Below are 22,843 nucleotides of genomic sequence, written 5' to 3' on the forward strand. Positions count from 1 at the left end.
CAGAGGGGCCTGAAATGGCCGGCCTGGAGCAGCCCCAGGTGTCCTGGGCTCGGCCGCCAGGCCTAAGGAGGGAAAAAAGGTCAGAACCACAACTGCCCCAGGACAGCCAAGGCTGGGCCAGGCCCTGGGGGACATAACTGGTCTGGGAGACTTGCAAGACCTGGGACAGAGGGCAGTGGGGTCACATTCTAGGGAGTCCAGCTATCAGGGATTTGCGAGCGGGCGCGCACATAAACACACACAGAGAGCCTGGGGGTCTGGGAGGGCTTAGGACTCTGTTAGCAGGAAAAGCTGGCGGAGCGAAGCGAGAAGGGCGGGGCTAGGGGAGGGGCAGGCAGGTAGGTGCCCTTCCCCCGGGATCCGCGCTCTGGAAGGTCTCTACGCAGCCAGGCCCCGCTGGAGACGTGTCCCCTCGGCGGGCTGCGCGGACCCCAGCGTCTCCCTTCGTGCCTTATCCCTGACTTGGAAGCTACCCTCCGACGCCTCTTCCCCTTCGCGGCTCGGATTCCAAGATCCCTTCCGTCTGGGGCCGATACCTGGAACTCGTCTCTGAAACCAGCCCTAGGTACCTTCCCCTCCAGTGCCTGGTGTCTCTCCCCAGGGGCCCTGGTCCTGGGCCATGGCCCACCGGGCAGGCCTGGGGCCTGGGTGGCTGGGGGCTGTGGCCGTTCTGCTTTTTCTTGGATCATTCCGGTCCGGACTTGGTGAGTATTTGCATCGGTCAGAGTGTGGGGCTCGGGGGAGGGGTGGTGGACATAGGCAGAGGTCATATCCCTCTTCTGGGCACATCCCTTATCCGGGGCTCCACAACGCCCGGCTTCAACCTCCCTAGCTCTGGGCCTCCCCCCTTCCCTTCAGCTTTGGCCTCCTGAGGGGCACAGGGTGAGAGACAGACCTCTAGTCTTTCCTGTTTCCTTCCCTTTTCCTCTCCTCCAGGGGCTGATGGGGACGAAGGTGAGGCTTGTGTGGGGGAGGGGAAAGGAAGGGGACCTGGATTCAGAGTCCAGTGGAAGGTTTCCGGAGTGCTGAGCCCTCTCCGGGAGGGCCATGTACCCACCCCTGCTGCCTATGTAAATCCTCCCATCAGTCCCGAGATGAGGATTACAGAGACAGAAACTGAGGTGCTGAGAGTGACTTGCCCAAGAGCACATAGCCAGTCGGAGGCGTAGCTGGGATTTTAAACCCAGGTCTGACTCCAAAGGTACAACCTTTGCGGAAAACCAACCAGGGTTACTTCCTGGCAAGGCGCACCACCTGACCCCGAGTCTGATTTTCACGCCCAGCCTCACCGCGTACTGCTGGCTGTGTATTCTTGGCCAGTCCTCTTGCCTCAAAAATGAAGATGTTGGTTGTCTCCCGCGGCCCAGTGAGGACTTAGGGACATAAAGGAAGTGAAAGCCCTCTCGCAGCCCAGCGAGGTGCTTGATCAGTCACTAGATGGTAGCTCTTGTCGTTACGATGAGGGCAGGAGGAGCTTGGCTGGACCGTTTCACTGCACCAGGCAAGGTGACTTGGTGATGGGCTGTTGGGTTCGGCTCCAAACGGCCGCAGCCTCAGTGCGGGTGAGGCTGTCCTGGAAACCAGATGTTCCGGGTGGGAGTCCTGTTGTTCGGTCAACACATGTCCTTGACTCCAGCTGTGTGTACCCAACCCTGGACCGGGCCCCAGGAACAAGGAGATCCGCTCCAGTCCCTGTCACTAGGGAATGCCCGGACTGGGGACAGCTGAAACAGAGTCGCAGACACCAGCAGCACCGTTGTGTGATGGGACAGTGTTGGGGAAAGCATGCACCCCCCCAACCCCCACCCATCCCCCCGCCAAGAGCCACCGGCATCATCCAACTCAGCCTGCCCAGTCAGGAGAGGCTGACATTTGAAGCACCCCCAGAGGCAAAGAGGTTTGCTGAGCTGTGAAGGGATGCGGAAGGCAGGCTCGAGCGCCAGAGTGACCTGGATAAGCGAAGGTCTAGAGGCGAACAAGTGTGTGGCCCGGTGTGTGTGGCAGGAAGTGTCCCGCAGGACGGCCAGAGTAGGTGGTAGCGTCACCGAAGGTCTGGAACGTATCTACGGGCAGTGAGGAGCCAGGAAAGGGTTTCAGCTGAGGTGTGACCGGGTCACATTCGTCGCGTATAAAGATCTTCTGACTAGTGAGGAGCGGACGGAAGGTGGGGCCTGAGAGAAGGCTGGACGAGACCCGGTCAGGTGACGGGACGGTGAGGGGGGGAAGTAACCGTGCCCACTGAGCAGGGGACGGGGACAGACAGGGGCTGCTCCTGTGAACCCCCTTCCCAAGCTCCAAGCCAGGTTGTCGCGACGTGGCAGGCCCGAGGAACCTGATGGAGGGGGTGCGCCCCAGAAGGACCTGACCCCTTCCCCTTCCTCTCTGGACAGCTTCCTGCGGTGTGACCTTCCAAGCCCGCATCACGGGTGGTAGTGGCGCAGCCGCCGGCCAGTGGCCCTGGCAGGTCAGCATCACCTACGACGGCACCCACGTGTGTGGCGGTTCTCTCGTGTCCGAGCAGTGGGTGCTCTCCGCCGCTCACTGCTTCCCAAGGTACCAGCGGGCGGGGGGCAGCGGGGCAGGCAGGCAAAGTGCAGGGATCAACGTAGGCCAGAGGCTGGGATGCTTGGGCTGGGTCTGGGGTCGCAGGAATGAAGTCTGAAAGGAGGTGCCAGGAGTGAAAGTCAGGGGTCCCAGGTCACAGGATCAAACAAACGGACAGTTCAGATCTAAAAGGCCCTTCAATGGGGAACAGAACCTGGGGTTGGCTGGAACAGGGATCCCTGGCAGGGATCAGGGAACCAGGAGAGAGCTCCTGGGTCCCAGTCTTGGCCCCTCTGCCTGCAGGGAGCACCTCAGAGAAGACTACGAAGTAAAGCTAGGGGCGCACCAGCTGGACTCCTACAGCCCTGAGGCCGAGGTCCGCACCGTGGCCCAGGTCATGCCCCACCCCAGCTACCGCCAGGAGGGCTCCCCGGGAGACATCGCACTCCTCCGGCTCAACAGGCCGGTCGCCTTCTCCCGCCACATCCGGCCCATCTGCCTCCCTGCGGCCAACGCTTCCTTCCCCAATGGCCTCAAGTGCACTGTCACTGGATGGGGCCATGTGGCGCCCTCAGGTGAGGTGGGCGCGGACCTCTAGCGGCCGGCGTGGGGGGGGGGGCCTGACTCAGGGGTAGGAGGCCCCAGGCAAGCATCTCTTGCTCCACAGTGAGCCTCCTGGCGCCCCGGCAGCTACAGCAACTTGACGTGCCACTGATCAGCCGTGAGACGTGCAGGTGCCTGTACAACATCGGCGCCAAGCCCGAGGAGCCCCACAACATCCAGCAGGACATGGTGTGTGCCGGCTACGTGAAGGGAGGCCAGGACGCCTGCCAGGTGAATCGGGGGTGCTGGGAGACCGAGGCCTCTTGGCCGTCGAGGGTCGGCGGGGCCGGCCTGAGGCCCTGGCGCTTCATCCTGACAGTCACTCTGTTTCTCTTCAGGGAGACTCTGGGGGCCCACTCTCCTGCCCTGTGGGGGGCCTCTGGTACCTGGCAGGCATCGTGAGCTGGGGGGATGCCTGTGGGGCCCCCAACAGGCCTGGCGTGTACACCCTGACCTCCAGCTATGCCTCCTGGATTCACTATCACGTGACAGAGCTCCAGCCTCGCTTGGTGCCCCACGTGGAGGAGTCCCAGCCTGACGGCCATCTCTGTGTCAACCATCAGGCCTTCAGCGCGGCCCCAGTCCGGGGCTTCCTGGGGCTCATCCTTCTGCTGCCATTAGGCCTGACCCTGGGCCTCATCTGCTAAGCGGGTCATCCTGCGAGCTGACCCTGCTTCTTGGACTTCCACACTGTACCCGAGGACGGACACCTGGCCCGGGAATGGACCTGACCCTTTCCTTACATCTTCTGGGCCTGGGGACTGGCTGGAGCCGCTCCTTCCTCCCCAGACCTGCGGGAGCCCCCTCTTCTGGGTCTGTTCTTTGGGACTACAACCCCCAGTCAGGTTTCCCACCTGTGGTATTGGCTAGAACCTCTGTCCACCTCCACCTGCTGGTTGGACTCCTATGGAGCCCCTGAGGACCCTTTACGATGAAAATGAGCCCCGACTCCCCACTTTGTTTCCAGAAGGCGGGGCACCTGCCTTGTTGCTGCCGGAGGGCCGGCTCCAGACCCGGAGCGCTCCGTCCGCCTGAGGAGTCCCGTCTCGTCACCCTCTTCCTGTCTCCTGAGCCGGGGCTGCCCTGGGCGGCGTGTTCTCAAGAACAGAACAGGCCCCAATCTTGCCCCATCGGCTGCCGGGCCCTCCTGACCTCGACTTCTAGACTCCGGAGGACTGAGCCCCCACCGGAACCGGACTTGGGGTGAGGGACAGAGAGAACAAGCGCAAGTGAACTGTTCTGACGCCACCGGCTGTGTGTGTGACGCACAGCGAGAACGGCGGCTCCTGGCCTCTCCCTCCCACCTCCGAAGTCCAGAACCACTGGCAGAATTTACTTTATTAAAAAAAAAAAAAAAGATGAAACAGGTCTGTACATATTTACAGGCAGGAAAGGGGGGGTGGGGAGGGAAGCAGGGTCCGGCAGCAGGGGTGCGGCCAGCTCACTTCTTGGAGAGTTTGACCTGCTTGTGCTTGGGGGGTGCCCACTTGAGACAGACTGAGTCCACTGTGGGGAGAGAGGCATGAGAGGCGGGGCTGGGCCCCGGGCCCCGGCCAGGTTTCACCTCCAGCCCGGGAGTGACGAGCCTGCCCAGGGCTTCCGTCCTGGGAGCTGGTCAGACTAGTTTGGGATCATGTAACAGCCAAAAGGTGGCTCTGGATCCCAGGAGATCTTAACACCTGCCCCCCCACACACACACCCTGGGCAGCCCCCCACCCACCTGTTATGGGTGGTTTCTTATACTGGGCGCTTTTGAGGTGCTCTTCCACCAGCTTGGGTGTGACACAGATCACGTGCTGGCCCTTCCAGTACTTGACCATGTTGAGGGACTGCAGGGTGCTGATGATGTCATTCTGGGTGATGCTGGTCATCTGGCTGCAGAAAGGTTAGCACAGACGTTGCAAACAGTCCCCCCGCGGGCTCGGACCGGGACAGAAAAGGGGACAAGGACACAGGATCACAGCGTCTTAGAGGGTCCTTCCCTCTTTAAGGGTTCCAGGGCCCTCACCTAAGGTCCTTGATGGACAGTGTGCCCCGGAAGTCTCGCAGGATCTCCAGCAGGACCCAAGACCAGTAGCTGCGGTAGCTGAGCTTGCCCAGGTCGGACAGTGGCTTCTCTGGGGAGCCGACCGTGCTCTCCAGCTTGGAGAGCTCATAACCTGGTAGCAGAGCGAAAGAGGCTCCGGAGGACCCAGCCCTGCCCGGCACCCCCGCCCTGGCTGCCCCTTCCTCCGCAGGCCAGGAACCACTCACTGAAAGCAATGAGGAATTTTCCATAGCCACGGCGCTGGTAGGGGGGCAGAGTCAGGATGCAGGCCACATTGTTGCCGTCTGGAGACTCTTTCTCCTACGGTAGTGTGTGGTCAGGACCAGCGGGGAGGCTCAGCCTGACCTCCCCAGGTCAGAGTCCCCGCCCTCCCTCAACCTGGGCTTCCCGGTGCAGCACCTTAGAGAAGTAGCCAACGATGTGGGCCCCCTGCCTGTCCACCTCGGTCAAGATGTAAAAGACGAAGGGCTCCACGTCGAAGTACAAGGTCTTGTGGTCCAGGAAGAGCTTGGCCAGCAGACACAGGTTCTGACAGTAAATCTGAGGGGAGGGAAGGTGGAGGCTCAGGGAGCAGGTGGAGGCTGCCCCCCACCCCCAACTTCAGTGAGGCCTGGACAGTGGCTGTTACCCTGCTCCGCAAATGCCAGCCTTCGGAGAGCAGCCAGTGCCACGCTAGGGAGAAGTGGGCTCCTCCCCAGAATAGCAGTTTTTAGAACTGAGAGGAGTCTTGCAGTCACTTCCTGAGGGACAGGGAAACTAAAAACCAGACAGCTGGATTAATCAATGACAGCTTCTTTTTTTTTCTCCCCGGTGCAAAAAGGTGAGTTGTTTTGGCTTTTTTAGGATTTTATTTATTTATTCAGAGAGAATATGTGCAAGCGGGGTGGTCAGAGGGAGACGGAGAATCCCAGGCCGACTCCACACTGAGCACAGAGCCTGACGCAGGGCTTGATCTCATGACCCTGAGGTCATGACCTGGGCCAAAATCAAGAGTCAGACATGCAACGGAGCCCCTCAGGTGCCCCAAAGGCTTCTTTTTTTTTTTACTTAAAGCATGGGGATAGGACTCATGGGCAAAAGTTTTTTTGGTTTTGTTTGCTTGTTTGCTTGTTTTTTAAGATTTTATTCTTAAGTAATCTCTACACCAACATGGGGCAGGAAGTCACAACCCCAAGATCAGGGTCTTGCGCTCCACTGACTGAACCAGCCATGCATCCCAATCAGTTACCACTTCTGAGTGCTAAGCAGGAGTTGAATCTTCAGGGACATTAACTCTCACACTTCAAATCAGGAAACGGGAGGCTCAGAGGAGATAAGTGGCTGATGTAAGGCTAGTGAGTGCTAGGGCAGGATTCAAACTGGTATATGAGTTCTGTCTTGTTCATAGCTGTATCCTCAACAGCCAGCACATGGCTAAGCGGGAAGCTTGGTGCCTGGTAAATATTTGTGGAATGGACGGCTCTGAGCCATCTGCCCACCTGGCCATACTCCTCTGCTGGGCCTCGGCAGCCTCTTTATGCACCCAGGCTAAAGACCAACATCAGGACGGAGAATGGTTGGCTTCATGGCACAGACCAAGAGGCCCTCTGGTTTATGACACCTTTTACATCCACTCTTATTTGATCCAACGATTGTGAAGTCCAGCATTGCTAGCCCATTTTACCTAGGAGGAAACTGAGGTTCTGGAAAGGGGAAGTCCTTGGCTGGGACTTCAAAGTTCCCAGGGTAGATCTAGAAAGAACACCCACACCTCCTGCTGGAGCCCATTCTGCCACTCCCCTGTTCATGCTCAGAAAGGCAAACCAGGGGACCCAGGCCAGGCTAACAGCAAATACTTCCCATTGGGCTCTTTATCTCAAGGCTGGCTGAACGCAAGGAGGTCACCAGTAATAAGAAAGGCCCATGTTTACTAAGCACCCTCTGGATCCCAGACACTGTGTTAAGCACTTGACATTGCCGGCTCATTTGCTCCACCAACAATCCTACCGGGTAAACACTATCATGACTCCTATCTTACAGATGAGGAAACAGGAACAAACAGCGTTAAGTAACTTGTCCAAGGTCAGCCGATCAACCACAGCACAGCTGGAAGCAGGAACCACTCCACAGCCTGCCCACTTTGCCCTGCCCTCTACTGTCCCCTGCCCTGGAAAACAGGGATATATGGTGAGAGCTTCCCAGACTGACCAGGCAAAGGCCAGGTGCTCAACGGCAGCAAAGCAGGCCGCAAACGCCGCACCCTGCCCCCCGAGGTCCTGCTGCCAGGAACCAGGAACTCGGCTCTCGGAGCTACACAGCTCTTGGACAGCGAGTCCCACACAAAGCGGTCCCTCCCGGGGAAGACAGCTTTCCTTCCGGCAGAAAGAGAAAGCTCTTGTAGAAGCAGCCTCTGGCACAACAATCTTCACTCTGGGTGCCAGAAATGCCCCAAGCTAAGCCACCCCATCAGGAGAAAAGTCTTCAGGGACAGAACAGAAACCTGGTCCCCAAGGCTGGTACCCCGCGGTCGAGTGTTTACCGCGCCCCACCACGGCCCCTCACCAGGCTAAGCCTGATCTCACGGGCCTTTCCCAGGTTGGAGCTGGTCCTCAGGCCGGCCTCTACCCTTTGGTGAGAACGAAGATCACCCAGGAGGTGCTTGCCCCCACCTCCCCACAGCACTCGGGCCCCCCACTCACCTTGTGGTCTTTGCCGTCGACCTCGTACACAGAGATGTTGCTCTTGCGATAGATCTCCTTCCCGGGGGGCTGCCGCCACTGACACTGGCCCTGGGGGTGTGGAGGAGGAGACGAGGCCTGAGACCTTCGGCTTCCTGCTGGGAGCCCCCATCCACCCTGCGTGGCTTGCAACAGGCCTCCACTTCTGTTTCCCCCTCTGCAGACCCTGGGCTCCATACTTAACCTCTATCAAGTAATCTGAGTCAAACTACCTGACACAGAGCCCATTTTACAGATGAAGAAACCAAGGCGCAGAGAGGCTAAGTAACTGGGTTGAATATCACACAGCTAGATGGTCTCAAGTTCGGGTCAGCCTGGCTCTGGAGGACTCTGGAGGGCTCTCATCCACGACAGTGGCGATCCCTAAACCGCATACATTTGCGGGACCCGCCCTGCTGCGCTAGTACTGTGAGCCCCCAGCCCCCCACACCCTGTTCCGCCTCTGCCAACGCTTCCCATCTGGTCCACACCTTCCACTGCTCAGGGGCTCTGCTCCCTTGCTCTCTCTCCCGGAGGAATCTGGCACTGGGCTGGCCTTGAGGAACACGTGGGGTCTGGGGGGACCTGAGAGACGGTAAGGGCTGGGTAAGTTAGCCACCCCATTCCACGATGAGGACGCTCAGGCCTGGGCGAAGGCAGCAAACTGGCCACACTCACTCCAGGCAAGGCAAGGCCAGGCCTAGAACCCAGGGCTCTTGAGCCGTGGGCAGCTTTTCCTTGCACTCAACTCCTCTGGACCTGTCTCTTCCCTATGGCTGCTGCCTCAGCCCCTCAGCCTGGTCCAGCGAGCCCCGTCTCACCAAGTGGAAGCGGTAGCTCTTCTCAAATTTCATGTACTTGAGGCAGTACTCGCAGAGCCACAGTTTGGGCTGTTTCCCATAGTCTTCGGGGAACGGTGAGAAGTACCACGCATCGATTTCGTAGTTCCCGATGTGGATCTTGTCCACATACTTGACCTTGGTGATCTGTGGGTAAGGTGGGAGCGCAGGGCGGTGTTTGGCTCAGGGCCAAGGACAGCAGGTGAGGGAGGGCCCCAGTCAGGAGCCCGGCCCCTGCTTACCGCTTCGTGCTCCTTCTCCAAGGCTGCTGTGGTGGGGTCCATCTCTGCGTAGGTCTGCGCAAGGACAGAGCCGTGAACAGAGGTAAACAGAAGTGGTGGTCAAGTGGCGTCCACTGCACCAGAACCCAGTGCTTCCCTCCGGTCTTCCAGATCTCATCCCCTGGATGACACTAACAACCACATGAACAGCTAACCTGTCTGACGTGGTTCTGAAGCTGGGCCAAGCTCCTCTCCTGCCCAAGTTTGGACCTTTTGCCAGATGAACAGGGCTAGGATCAGGAGGTCTGGTTCCAGCCCTTGGGCTGGTAAGAGCTTCAGCTACACAAAAGGATCAATCCAGCTCTGCTCAAACTGTCATGAGACAGATGAATACCGGATCTTACCTTCTGAGCAGGAACTGGTGCTGGACTTCCCAGTGAGACTGGGCCTCTTTCCTGAGCACCATATCCAGGGAGCTGCCTGCTCCCTCCCGCAGCCACATCAGGCTCTAGATGTCCAGAAAGAAACTCAACCCCGTCCTCCCCGCAAACCTCTTAATCCTCCCGGGCTCCCCCTCTCACTGGGAGCAGCACCTTCAGTCCAGCTGCCCAAGACCAATAGGTCTGCTCTTCGGACTCCTCCTCCTCTTAGCCTGGCATCTGATGAAGGGCCAAGGTCTGTCAATTCTACCTCCTTGAGGTCTCTGCCATCGGTCCGTCTCTGAAACTCTTCTCTGGCCAACTCCGAAGAGCTACTGCCACCATCTCCAGTCTGGACCCCTAACTAAGCTTCCGCAGATTCCCAGCCTCCAGGCACAGCCCCTTCAGCTCTATGCTCTCAACACCCCGCTTTCTGTGGCCTTCGTGCTCTGCGCATGCAGTTCCCTCTCCCCGACCTCCAAAAACTGCTTATTCAGCCTCGCATGGAGTGTGAGCCAGGGGAGTGTGAAGTGAGGCCGTGTTGCGAGCCATCGTGTGGAACTGTTTTTACTGTGCTCTTCCCTGTCCTTCAAGGCCTTGCGCGCTGCCCTCACCCTCCGGGAGACCTGACTGAATCCTTCCGCCACAGAACACGCCCTCTCCTTTCCAAGTTTTGTAAGGCATTAACAACAATCCACTCTGCCTGCTGCCACTTAGTTTCCCCAATTTTCCAAGTCCTTAGAAATCAGGGACTGAAAGTCATGTCACCCTCATAGCACATCCTGTTCCTAAGTCAGACTCTGTAGGAGGAACCAAGCACACAGCCTGATAATGGAAAGGGACCCCAGGAAGGCCTATGACCTACACCAGGGGAGACGGCAGCCTTGCCCTGTGGCTGGGGAGGCAGGAGGGGGTCAGCATTTTCCCCAGATCCCTTCCCAATAAGCACCTGGCCTGTGTTGGCCTGTGTGGCCTCATGAAACCTTTTCACCCACGCTGAGCCATAGCCTTTTTATTTCTGTTTTAGAGAAGTAAAGAGGCAGGGAGAGGGAGGTCACTTGTCGTTGGGGACTAGCTCACTGCCATTTACTTCAAGTGCCAAACACTCCACAGGCATTATTTTCTTTAGCCCTCACAAAGAGCCTGAGACAGGAGTGCTCATCATCCACATGGCACAAAGAGGAAACTGAGGTACAGAGAGGTCAGGTTATAGAACTGGTACCCAGCAGCGCTGAACACGGGCCCCTGGCTGGCCCAACTCCAAGCCTGACCCCTGCAAAGATGAGGAAGAAGGATTTTTCTCCTTACATGTTTCTTTAAAAACCCACTTCCCCACTCTCACAAAAGACAATCCTCTCCTGCATGGGTGTTAAAGAACTACAAAAACAGTACTTGTCTTAAATGCTGCAATTTATTTAGAATTAAACATTAATTTGGCTCTGAAGAGCCTTGCTTATTATTAACTCCGATTATCCATCACCCTTTGATTTTATCACCACCGGCCCACTGGCACCCCTGCTGACTACCAGCTTCCAGGTACACTTTTGAGACTTTAATGTGCCAGCACAACCTGTTCGAGGAACTAAGAGAAACTGAGACCTGGCCACAGGTGGCTATTTGAATTCATTAAATTTAACACAAATTTAATTTTTAGCCACATGAAACACATCCCAAGTGCTCGGTCACCACGTATGGTTAGCGGCACTGCTCTACCGGACGGCACAGACACATTCCCACTTATCACAGGAAGGTCAGTAGGTCGCTGCTGCCTTAGGCCTTGCAGGGTCTTTGCAGCTTAGGGTATTTCAAAACTTTTTTTACCATGATCCACAGCAGGAAATGCTTAGCATTGCAACCCAGCTGACCTGTCAGTGCATACACATTACATGTATTTGTACGTGAAATAAAAGCTTCTCAAAAACAATATATAACGTTTAATAAAGTGCAACGTACTCTGACATTTCCTATCTTTCCCTATTTTTCTTTTCTTTTCTTTTTTTAACCAGGTTCCACACTCAACGTGGAACCCAACGCGGGGCTGGAACTCATGAACCTGAGATCAAGACCTGACCTGGGATCAGAGACTTGACCGACTGACTGAGCCACCCAAGTGCCCCATATTTTCATTTTAAGTCATCTCTCCACCCAGCATGGGGCTCGAACTCACAACCCCAAGATCAAGAGTCACATGCTCCGCCAACCGAACCAGTCAGGCACCCCCTCTTTCTTTCATTTTTCAATTTAAAAGCCTGTTACAACCCACTGAACTAATTTGGCCGTGCCCCCACGCTGGAAAAACATTGCCACAATGAGCACTCAGAAGGAAGCACGGAGAACATGCACACAATGAGCACTCAGAAGGAAATCACAGTGGCTGAAACTAATGAATGTCTAAGTGCCTGAGAACTCAATAAACCCTGGTTTCATCTGCGCTCACTTTACAAATCAGGAAACTGAGGCTCAGGGTCAGGGAAAAGCAACCCCCACAGGTGGCATGGATTGGGGATAAAAATACCCAGCTTTTGCATCAAGAAGGATCCTTCCAGGTTTTGGATCAAGTAGCCTGAGTTTCTAAGGACGTGGTGAAGTCATGGTTAAGGGCTCTGGTGCCCTGAAGCCAGACAATCCAGAAGCTGGCAAATCTAATTCCTGACCAGATTCTTAAAACTTATCTGTTCCTCCCTGTAAACTGGAGATAATAACGCTGCTTACCTCACAAGGCTGCTGTGAAACTTCAGTGAGATCATATATTAAAATACTAAGCCTATAACTTCGGCTCACAAGCCAATAAATGTCTGCCATTATTATTCTAATTCCAGCCCACCCTTTTACTAGCTGTGCAACCTTGGGCATGTTACCTAACCTCTCTGATGCTGCTTCCTCATCTACAGAAACCATGATCGCCATGGCACTGGATGGTTAGGAATGATATGATGAGCTTATATATGTGTAGGAGTCAGCACAGTGCTGGGCAGCAGCAGTGCCCAAAATCATTCATTCTGTTCCTTCCTTTTGGACTTCAAACCTTTGTCTAAGATGGTGTGGCAAATAGGAGACAAAGAAGAATACTGCTGCAGGAGGCCCTGAGTTCCAATCCCAGCTGCGCCACTTCCTTGCTGCGAGACTGTAGCCAAGTGCTTGCCCTCTCTGAGCCTCACTTTTCTTCTCTGCGAAGACTGTCTGACAAAACATGGGCTAAGTCCCTGACACACTACAGAAGCCTAAGAAACAGAAGCTGTTGCGGTTCTAGCCCCAGGACTCAAGGGAGTTGGCAGAGGCAGCTGAGCCTCCTGGGGCCTTGGAGAAGGGGAGGGGACCCAGACCTTCTGCACATGATTGATCTCATCGTGCTTGCGCTTCTGGTTGCGAGTGATCTTGCGCTCGGGCTGCTCAGCCAGCTCACTCAGGTACTTCTCGGAGTTCTTCTGCACGGCATCTTTGACCGTCTTGGTCAACGCCAGCCGGTTCTTGTCGACCCATTCGTCCAGGCGCCGGTTAACTGTGAGGACGGGCCATGAGTGGGCTGCCCTTCCAGCCCTCTGCCCCACCCCAGGCCCGAACACCCCCAAGTCACTCACAGCCTACGTAGTGTACATAGAATTCCTCTCGGCCCTCCTGATCATTCACTCGAGACTGGATCACTTCAGCAGAATCTGTGGAAGAGAAAGGCCAGGATCATCAGCAAGGCCGGCAGGAATGGGACAAGGAGGATCCTTCGACCGAGGAGCAGTTTCCAGATGCCAGGTCACACATGAGCTAACCGCCCCTGGCCGCATCGGCCATTCACTTGATCACTGCCTGTTAAGTGGGCCAGGCTGGAGCTGCTGCTCTTTCTCTGCAGGTGACACACGGAGGCTAACCGAAGCTCACATATGTACAAAGTGCCAAGAAGTTAACACTCCACTGAGCTTAGTCTGGCTCCAAACTCCATGTTTGTCTTGTACTCAGGCGTTCATTTGTTCAGGAGCCATGAGGGCTGGCTCCGCGTTTATACGGAGCCCTAGCTCCCCACGGCCTTTATTTAACTGCAAATTATTTGGGGTGAGCTTCAGTTTCTTCGTCTACAAAACAGGGATAATAGTGCCCGTCTCAGAGGGCGACTTAATGCTTCTAAAGGCTTTAGCACAGCACTGCCAACTAGCAGACCATTCGGCAGGTGAGCAAGACCACCACGGCCGGTCTGGTCCTAGCTGTGCTACTGCCGGGCAGAGAAGCCACCGCACTGAGTCACAAGCGGTCCCGCCCTGCAGAAGCTCCCCCGTGGCCAGAGGAAGGCGCAGCCAGACAGTGACAGCAGGTGTCACACACACCGCGGCCGAGGTATGAAGAGAATGCCGCGGGCACGACTCGCTCGGCCGGAAGGGAGCCGGGAATGGCATCCCAGGACTTAGGGCACGTTAAGAGGCTGAGTAAGCGCTGCCAGCCGAGCCCGGAGAAAGGGCAGGAGGGACCCTCGGAGCAGCGGGCACAGGGGGCAAGGCACACCGCGCTCTGCTCTGCTCGGGGCCTTCGCGAGGGGCGGTCGCGCGGACGCCCGCCCTGCACGGAACCTGGGGAGGGGAGGGGAGGGGGGCCCGGTGGCGTCTCCCTCCGCGGCGCCGAAGAGGAAGCCGCGCAGGCGGGAGACACCAGCAAAGAGCCGAGGTGTTGTCGGAAAGGCCACGAAGCCCGAGACCGGACAAGCGGCGGGACGAAGCCGCGGACTGCCGAGACCCGCGGGGCTTGCAGGCGGCGCCCGGGACCGGCCGAAGCTCCGCGCGCCTCCGAGACCCCGCCCTCGTGACCCCGCCCTCGTGACCCCAGCGCCTCCGAGACCCCGCCCTCAGGCCTGTGGGGCCCCGCCCTCACGCCAGGTGCTGTCCGGGCGTCGGCACAGGTACGTTTCTCCGATCTCCACGGTGACTTCGGGCTCGCCGCGCGCCGGGGTCGGGGGAGAGACGCGGCCCGGGGACGGGGCGGTCCCCTCGACCGCCGCATTCTCCCCGGGCCCGGGCTCGCCCTCCCCCGCGACCCCTGAAGTCGCCGCCGCAACCGCAGCAGCTGCTCCCTGCGCCGCCATCGCTGTAGTGGAGATGACGCCAGAATCCGGCGCCGCGCAGCCCTTTAGTTCCGGGTCAGCGACGCGTGGCGGAGGCCGCTGCCGGCTTGAGGGCGGGGTCTGTGACGCGGCAAGAGCTCATTGGTTAGTGCGGCCTGTCCCCGCCCCGGCCCAAGTTTGACCTTTCTGTGCCAAGGGCCCTGGCCCTTTCTTCCGTCTGGAAATACGGCTGGACCCCGAGTTGAAAGAGGAGATTTTCCTGGTGTGATGACTCAGCCCGGCCTTTAAAGGGCCTGGTACCCGAGGAAGCGAGGGTGTGCCCCTGGGCACAGTTGCTGCCCCCACTTTACCCGGCAGCGGGGCGAGCTAGAGCGGCCCCCGGGGTCCTGGCACTGAGGCTTTGAGCCCAGAATTCACCCCCGCCTTTGCGCCGTCCATCCCCGCCCCACTGATCCAGATCGCCCCTTTCGTAAAGGTCGGAGGAGCCGCCTTCCTTCAGTCAGGGCGAGGGAAACAGATGGCCGTGTCCGGGGGTGGCCAGTAAACTGCTCTCGCAGAATGAAACCGAAGACGAGAGCCAGGCGCGCGCAACAGACATCCCCTAAACAAACTAGTCAAAGGCAGTGGCCATAGTGGAGCATCCTGAGCTTCGTGAGGCATCTTGGGTTCTGACCCTGCTCTGGGTAAATTGTGCAAGGTGTTCAGCCTCAGAGTGCCGAGAAGGTTATCCTATATCAGTGGATAGCCCATATAGCTATATAAAGGGCACGCCATATATTTACCGATCTCTTTGGTACATAAAGTGTGTTGCACAGTGTCAAACAGGGTAGGTACGCAATAGACATTCTTTTTGGCCATTCTCTGAATTTTCTTTGACTTACAGATTGGTTATTGGGATTAAAAGCAGTTCTAAAGGAGTGGAATGCTCAGTTCTAACGGAGTCGGGACTCGGGTTTCAGATCAAGAAGTAGAGGAGTGAGCAGTGGGAAGCACTAGGGACTTGGGGAAGTTAAAGAATTGGTGGGCGCCTGAGCAGTGAATGCCAGGTGTTTGGCTGCGTAATAAGCCAAAGAAACAAGTCAGGCAAGAAAGAAAAACATTGTAATGCCTTGGGGCACTTGGGTAGCGCAGTCGTGGTTTCCGCTCAGGTCATGAGATAGAGCCCCTTGTGAGGCTCCGTGCTCAGCACGGTATCTGCCTAGGATGGTTTCCCTCTCTCCCTTTGCCCCTCCCCACCCTCTAAAACAAATCTTTAAAAGAAACCACAGTGCCTTCTCCCACTCCTCATCCTACCCCCGCCCCCATCTTCAAGACTGTTATTCTCTCCACCCACGGTCCTGATGCCTCACTTTTGACTGCACCCAACATCTTGTTACAGGGCTGCTGTCCTTTCTAGTTGAGCATTAGCCTAGGCTTTAAAACCCCTGATCCAGGTTACTACACCAACCTCTTCACTAGTCTCCCTCTAATCCTCTTTCTAATGTGCAAATCTGTTATTTCTAGAACTGTGTGGATGCTTCACCCAGACCCTCTGGAATCTCTTTTTGTTGCTTCTTCAGATCCAGATTACTTCTGATGTGCCTTCAAAAGCCAGAGGCTCTTTATCAAACTATCCCTTGGGCCAATAAAGCTGTTTTGCCTAAGTAAAGCTGAAAAGGCAGTGGGGGGCTGGGAGGAGTGAGGGGGGTGGGGACACGCCTGGGTGGCTCAGCCTGGGTGGCTCAGTTGGTTTCATATCCATCCGACTCCCACTTTTGGCTCAGGTCATGATTTCAGGGTCAGGAGATCAAGCCCTGTGGTGGGGTCTGGGCTCAGTACAGATTCTGCTTGGGATTCTCTGTCCTCTCCTCTCTCTCAAATAAGTAAATAAAATCTTAAAAAAGCAAAGGAAGTTTTCAGTTTGGAAGTTTAAGTACCTATCCACCCCTACTTTCCAATACAGACATTAACCAATGATTATCAAGAAGAGTTCATCAATGACTGTGCAACTTAGCTCTCCTGCCTCCAACTCTAAGGCAGAACTTACTAGCTAGCCCTGAACTTTTGCCTGAGATGATGTCCTTGTCTGGCCTCCGGCCCTTCCCTTTCGTGCCTCTCCTACTCCCTAACTGGAGCACTTTCCCAACAAATCACAGAGACACAAAGCCTCCTTTCAGCGTCCGCTTCCCAGGAAACCCAACCAGAAACATCCCTGCCCTGCTGAAAATCTGTCCATGGATTCGTGCTGCCTACAGGATAAAAGCCCGTATTTCCTGGCCAGACTCCAGCCACGTCCCCTGCGCCACAGCCAGCAGGATCTTCAGCCTGGGATGTCACTATGGTTTCCACCACCTGGCATGTGACATCAGATAGAATTCCTGTCTTCCTCAATCCCCACTTCTCTCACCAGTCCCACCAAGCAGGGCTTCCGGCCCTTCTTCCCCTCCCTTGGGTCCCCACCTGCTGTCTGGAGCCCTTTCCTTCTGCCCTCCCCCACCAAGGCCCCACTGTCCCCTGGGACCTGCCAGGATATAATTTTATGTGTTCCTTTTTCTTGGCAGAAGCAGGCACAGCTGGCAGGCAGTATTTTTAACCTTACTTAGGAATCAGGTGGCTCAAGGAGGTTGCCCAGTCTGGTAACCTTCACCTCCAGAACCTGTGACTGCCAGGAAGGGAGGTGTCAGAACTGAGGCCTGAGGCTAGGCCAACTTGGGCCTTCAATATAGCCTGGGACACAGAAACATCTGTTAAACGAAATTTAACATTTGTTAAAGAGATTTGGGGGCAATTCTATACCTGGCCTGACAGGCTGTCTGGACAGTTCGAGACTGAGACACAAGCTACATAAACCCAACGGCCCAGGGAACCAGAACAGGGTGGCAACACACACCTGCCCTCCCCACACACGGGGCCCAAGAGGGCATTCAAAATGTGAACTTTAATAACAAACAGCAGGTCAAGGTCGGGGTTCCCCAGGAACGAGAATAAAGGAGCTGGTGCCGGAGGCCTCACGGGTCCCCACTTTCTCTCCTCCAAGGCCTGGAGGCAGCGAAGCAGTGGACCTCTGTAGAGGAGGCGTGGCACCGGGCTCCATGGAACTCCATCTATTTGGGGCCCGAAGACCCAAGATGCAGCAGCATGTGGACCAGGGTGGCACCCTGCCTCGCCCAAAAGGTCCTGGCAGGGTGTGGGGCCCAGGCGAGGCAGGCAAGTAGGCCGAGGGCTGTGGGGTCAGATGCGGAAGCTTTCCTCTCGACCATCAATGTGCCGGAGCCGCAAGTAGACGTCTGTGCCAATGCCCTGCAGAGACTGCAGTCGAAGGGAACCGCCGAGGTACTCCGCGTAGGCCCGTGAGGTGGGCAGCCCGAAGCCAAAGCTGGGATGGGCGGGGGGACAGGATAGCTTCAGAGGCTTGGGTTTCCTGGGGCCCCCCTCCCCCTCCATCCTGGCCAGGTGGGGCCTCACCCGTGCATGGGCCCTGATTGGCCGCCACTGTGCATGTCCAGGTGGCCAAAAAGGGGGCTGATCCGGGGGTCCTGGGTGCTGGCCTCAGCTGTAGTGAAGTGGTAGTCCATCACCCGGTCCAGGTCCTTGTGAGCGATGCCCCCGCCCCGGTCTGAAATCCTGGCAAGATGTTGATAACATGGGCTTGGCTCCGCTTGGGTGGGAGCCTCACTACCTCCCAAATAAACAGTGCCAAGTCTGCCTTCCTGCCCCTTCCACCCAAGGATGGGACGGGCTCCACCCAGACCCCGGCCCTTGTTTTATAAGCACCACCCTTCCGTCGTCACTTCTGCCTGGGCCACTGGCTGCGTACACCTTCTCGCGGGACTTCACACTTACCACCAGCCCGACGCCGTGGACTGGTTACTCCTAACTCCCCACTCCAGGACCCTCAGCTGCTGACAAGGATAGGACTTGGCACCTGCAGCCAGCCCCAGATCCGTTCCTCTCTAGCTCACAGCACTCAAAACCAGAGAGCATTCTGTCTGACCAGAGACCGAGTCTCAGAGTAGAGCAGCTGCCGGCTCAAGGTCATGCAGCCAGGCAGAAATCGCGACCCCCGCGTTTCCAGCCTAACTCCCACTCAGGCCAAACCTGATGACGAGATCAATATCATTGTTGGCGATGGTGATGACCACATCTGGGACATTGTAGGGAGTGTCGAGGTGACTCTCCATCGTGGCTCTATGTGGGGAGGAAACACCAGTAGGCGGTGGTGCCCCAGCCTCACCCCAGTTCCTGTCTGCTCCCTTCCAACGTATCCAGCCAGCCTACCTCATGGCATTCTTGAGGAGCTCAGGCAGGATGTAGTCCAGCGGCATAGGGATGAAGGGGAAACGGGCGGCCACGTGTCCATTGATGCGGACGCGGGGGGCATTGCCATACTTGTGTTCACACAGGCGTCTGTGGATAGGAGCCGACCTAGCCAGTGATTCTCAGACAGAGGTGGTTCTGCCTCCACCAACCCCAGATGCAATTTCTAGAGAGATTTTTCCTTGCCACACTGCGAGTTGTACTGAATAGAAGCCAGGATTCCTTCTAAAGATCCGAATAAGCACAGGACAGCCCCTGAGATTTATCTGACCCAAAATGTCAATAGTGCCACATTTGAGAAACCCTGTCCCAGGCAAGGGCTCAGGCCCAACCCTTCCCAGCCAGAAGCCGTCCACCCCCTTAGCTGTTCTAGCCTCACCTGGCGAAGTCCACCCACTTCTCAATAATTTTCTTTGGCGACAAGCGAGTGCAGATGATGCCAACAAAGTCGGGCTGGCAGGAGAAAGAAAGTCAGGACTAAACAGTACCTTGACCCACACCTTGCCATCTCTGGACCCCTGAAGCAGCCCCAAGCCCCAGGGAACCCTGGCTTGGTCCCATCTGTCCCACCTGGAAGGTCTCAGATCCCAGCACCCCACCTTGTCCTCATGCAGCGCCAAGTGATGAGTGGCCAACATGCGGATCCCAAGCCTCGAGGTCAGCGTCTTGTCCAAGAAGTAGCGGACGAGTTTCTCATCCTGTGAAGAGTGGGTCCTCAGAAACCCCGTGCCTTTCGCAGGCCCCCCAACAGGCCCGGGTGCCCACTGTGCTGCCCCTGACCTCTATATGCTTCCGGCTCTCGCGCAGGCCCTCCGCTAAGAGGGTCACCACATCCTTGTGGTCGTCCAGCAGCTGTCGCACCAGCTGGCAGTACTGAGCCTCGTCCGCCTGGTCCTTGATCTACAGGCCACAGAGTCATGAGCTTGGATATTTCGGCCCTGACCTCTCAGCCCCTCACCCTGCCCTGGCCCAGCCCTCACCGGAGGGAAGTCGGTCAGCTTCTGGAAGGCACGGATGTACAACTCGTGCTGCAAGGAAGTGGTGTGGAAGTTCACAGGGTGCTGTGGGCACTGGGTAGAGCGCAGCCACCCGTGCTTACCCATGGGGATTGCCATCCACCCCAATGCACTTGGTTTACACCTCCACTGTGGCCTTTTAAGCCTCAGTAAATATGCAGCTTTGGCCTCCGAGGGCTTGGGTCTGAGCCCTCTGGCCCTGAAACCTTTTGGCAGACAAGGTTCTCCCATTCTGGTCCCATCTCCCGACACGCCCCATGGGCAGTGGGCACACTGATCTACAATGCCCTCTAGAAAAACTCACACCCCCTGAGGCCATCTTACCACGTGCAGTATGGTGGGGTTGCAGCCAATGATAAAAGGAAGGCTCCGGAAACCCTTGATGCGGTGAGCAATCCTCACTGGCAGCTCTTGATGCAAGTACCTGGCACTTTTCTAGGAAAAATGAGGGCAGTCAGGGCCAGGGCCGGACAGGCTGTGCCCAGGCTGCAGGAACCCGGAACCAAGCAAGGGGGCTGGAATCTTACCAGAAGGTGGCTGCCATCCTGAGAGCGGCCAGCATAGAGCATCATGGTCGGAGTGAGGCGGACTGAGGGCTGGAGGGGCGAGGGGACTTTGAGGCCTGGATCTGCAGCACCGCCCCACCACATTAGCTCCACCCCTTCCCTGAACACCGTCCCCAGCTCCAGACAGGACCTCTGCCCAGCTGCGCACCTTCTCCGCGGCCACATCGATGGCCGACTGGTTGTAAAAGGAGGTGACAGTCTTGGAGCGCTCCCGCGCCATCTCCACGTGGTGCGTATCGGTGGCTGATGTGGAGCGGGCCCGGAGTGAGAGTGCAGGCCGCAGTAAGGGCCGGAGTGGAGGTCCGCTCCGGGGACCACTCCCCAGCACGGACGCCAGTATCATTGTCCTGCTCCGCTCCTTTGTTTCTTTTCAAACTAGGCGACTGCTAGGGCAGAGCACCGGATACACCAAGCCGACCCCAGAGCGGGGCAGGGGCTTTTCTCTGACTTCAGGAGCCACGACGGCAGGTCCGGGACGCTGACAAGCTCAGCCCCCGGGGAGCAGCTCCCATCTGCCGGGGAAAGGAAGGGGGAATTGTAAGGATCCGAATGCAGACGATCTGCACCAACTCTCCACGTGGACCCCGGTATCATCAGACCTGGGCAATCTCTATCCGCACCCGTGCAACCACCTCCCCAAACACACACGGGCCGGGCCCGTACTACCTTGTTTTGCCGGCCTGTTCTTCAGCTTGAGGCTCTAGCTGGTGCCTGGAGGGGAGGGGAATCTCAGACGCGTCCAGCCGGAAAACAACACCCCTCCCGGTGGTCCTGGGCACCCTCGTTCAGGGGGCGGGGCTGACCCCTACCCGGCGCCTTCAGACCCGGGCCCCCCACGAGAGTGGCCTGCCTGTGTGTGGCACACCGCTCTGTGCCCCCGGGGGCCGGCGGCATCGGAGTAGCGGCCCCGGAGTCGCCGTCTGGGTTCCCCCTCCGCAGGGTCGCTTGGTTCGGCCCGATCCCCCCTCTACGGTAGATGCCACCCCGGTGGGCGCGCACCCCGCGGTCCAGCTCAACGCCGGAGGCTCCGAGCACGCGCCGCGAGCCTCGGCAGGCAGGGTCCGCGCCGGCTGCTCCACTTACCGCGGGGCCGGGGCCGGGGCCGGGGCCGGGGCCAGGGCCGAGGTCCGAGCGGAACGGCCCGACAGTCGACGGGCCCGGAGAGCCGAGCCGCCTGCGCCGTCTGCCGCCGTGACGTCGCGGGGCTTCGGGGGCCCGGTGCCTCCTGGGAGTTGTAGTTTGGAGCCGGACCAGGTCAGCCACGCCCCTGCTCCTGGACCCCCAGATGAATTTCCACGGCTCCTTCCTGGGTCTCCCTGGGTCTCCGTCTCCTGTTCTATAAAACAGGCTTCCTGGTATGGGAAGAGGGACAGGGCGAGAAGACCCTTAGACGTGAAGCGCGCAGGCCGAACCCCGCGTCGCTTTCCTGCGGTCCCATCCGTCCCCACCAGTGTTTCCTGACGCACCTGTGGAAGCGCAGACTGCTGGCTCAAACCCTAGTTCAGCCACTTTTACCATCCGGAATGACTTAACTTAAACTGCCTCATGCTTTAATGTCTGTGTTCGTAAAATTAGGATGTACCAAACTTGCGATTGTGTGGGTATATGAGTTTATAGGTGTCAAGTGCCTAGAACAGTGCCAGGCATGAAATTAGCACGATGTGAGTGAGTTATTATTATTCATTCAGGCCTGATACGCTCATTGGGGGACTTTTCCGTGCCAGAAGAGGAGCTGAGGTATTGAATCAAATAAGTGGACCCTCCCCTGACCCACAGAGGAAGGAAGTTTCAGGGTCATAAATCCTGATGAAGGCTGCACAGGAAGGAAGCATCAGATGGGGTCTGGGACATTGGTACAGGCACAGCATGAGTAGGATGTGGTCAGGTACCCAAGCCTTAGTGGGAAGGGCATGACAAGACAGAGAATAGTCTGGATCATCTGAGGATATGCCTGCAGCCATGTGGAGTCTAGGAAGGAGAAGGGCTGAATGGGGTGAGTAGAGCCTGATGGTGAAGGGCAAGGAGGCTGCATTCGTCCTGAGATAGCAAGAAGTCATTGAAGAGTTTTAATTCGATCTGCTCCTTAGATACACTCCTGTGGCTATAGTGTTTGGAAGATTGGATGTTGGTGAGACCAACTGCAGAGACCAGTGAAAAAACGATTTACTTTTCCTAGGCAGGAGGTGATGGAGAGACTTTCCTCTGTGTGTGTGTGTATGTGTGTGTACTTGTATTTGTACTAATCGGATCTTTCTTTCTTTCTTGTTTTTTAGACATTTATTTATTTATTTGACAGAGAGAGAGAGAGATCACAAGTAGGCAGAGAGGCAGGCCGAGCAGAGAGCCAGACGCGGGGCTGGATCCCAAGACCCTGAGATCATGACCTGAGCCGAAGGCAGTGGCCCAACCCACTGAGGCTCCCAGGCGCCCCTGATCGGATTTTTCTTTACCATAGTTACGTATTTTCTAAATATTTTTTTAATTTCACTTTTTAAGTTTTTTTGATGTAAGTTTTCTTTTTAATATTTTATTTACTTATTTATTTGCCAGAGAGAGCA

The 22,843-nt window shown here is 57.0% G+C and overlaps 3 protein-coding genes across 7 annotated transcripts; 1 reads left to right on the forward strand and 2 right to left on the reverse strand.

Annotated features, from left to right (window-relative positions):
- The first annotated feature begins 309 nt into the window (after window positions 1–309).
- PRSS8 (serine protease 8) lies at window positions 310–4,511 on the forward strand. The gene is made up of 5 exons (XM_059154893.1): window positions 310–704; window positions 2,391–2,553; window positions 2,848–3,119; window positions 3,212–3,378; window positions 3,486–4,511. Exons 1-5 carry the CDS (start codon window positions 620–622, stop codon window positions 3,792–3,794), a joined length of 996 nt encoding a protein of 331 aa, XP_059010876.1. The 5' UTR covers window positions 310–619; the 3' UTR covers window positions 3,795–4,511.
- Window positions 4,468–14,455, reverse strand: KAT8 (lysine acetyltransferase 8). 2 transcript variants are annotated; one of them, XM_059154887.1, is made up of 11 exons: window positions 14,218–14,454; window positions 12,948–13,022; window positions 12,693–12,868; window positions 8,972–9,025; window positions 8,712–8,876; window positions 7,873–7,962; window positions 5,594–5,734; window positions 5,401–5,494; window positions 5,156–5,306; window positions 4,868–5,022; window positions 4,468–4,653 (listed from the first exon to the last, which is right to left on the reverse strand). In XM_059154887.1, exons 1-11 carry the CDS (start codon window positions 14,426–14,428, stop codon window positions 4,589–4,591), a joined length of 1,377 nt encoding a protein of 458 aa, XP_059010870.1. In that variant the 5' UTR covers window positions 14,429–14,454; the 3' UTR covers window positions 4,468–4,588. The 2 variants fall into 2 exon arrangements, with proteins under 2 accessions (XP_059010870.1, XP_059010869.1); XM_059154886.1 differs by having other exon boundaries at window positions 4,468–5,022; window positions 14,218–14,455.
- A 2,850-nt stretch (window positions 14,456–17,305) lies between these two features.
- On the reverse strand, window positions 17,306–21,502 carry BCKDK (branched chain keto acid dehydrogenase kinase). Of its 4 annotated transcripts, XM_059154888.1 has the most exons (13): window positions 21,369–21,500; window positions 20,952–20,996; window positions 20,434–20,797; window positions 20,247–20,315; window positions 20,044–20,154; window positions 19,684–19,731; window positions 19,484–19,603; window positions 19,303–19,401; window positions 19,083–19,156; window positions 18,665–18,793; window positions 18,485–18,574; window positions 17,852–18,010; window positions 17,306–17,762 (listed from the first exon to the last, which is right to left on the reverse strand). In XM_059154888.1, the coding sequence occupies exons 3-13, from the start codon at window positions 20,626–20,628 to the stop codon at window positions 17,618–17,620; spliced, it is 1,239 nt and encodes a 412-aa protein (XP_059010871.1). In that variant the 5' UTR covers window positions 20,629–20,797; window positions 20,952–20,996; window positions 21,369–21,500; the 3' UTR covers window positions 17,306–17,617. The 4 variants fall into 4 exon arrangements, with proteins under 4 accessions (XP_059010871.1, XP_059010873.1, XP_059010872.1 ...); XM_059154890.1 differs by lacking the exon at window positions 18,485–18,574 and having other exon boundaries at window positions 21,369–21,501; XM_059154889.1 differs by lacking the exon at window positions 20,952–20,996 and having other exon boundaries at window positions 21,369–21,498.
- Between the last annotated feature and the right edge of the window lie 1,341 nt (window positions 21,503–22,843).

This window comes from Mustela lutreola, chromosome 17, assembly GCF_030435805.1.
Source record: "Mustela lutreola isolate mMusLut2 chromosome 17, mMusLut2.pri, whole genome shotgun sequence".
NCBI lineage: Eukaryota > Metazoa > Chordata > Mammalia > Carnivora > Mustelidae > Mustela > Mustela lutreola.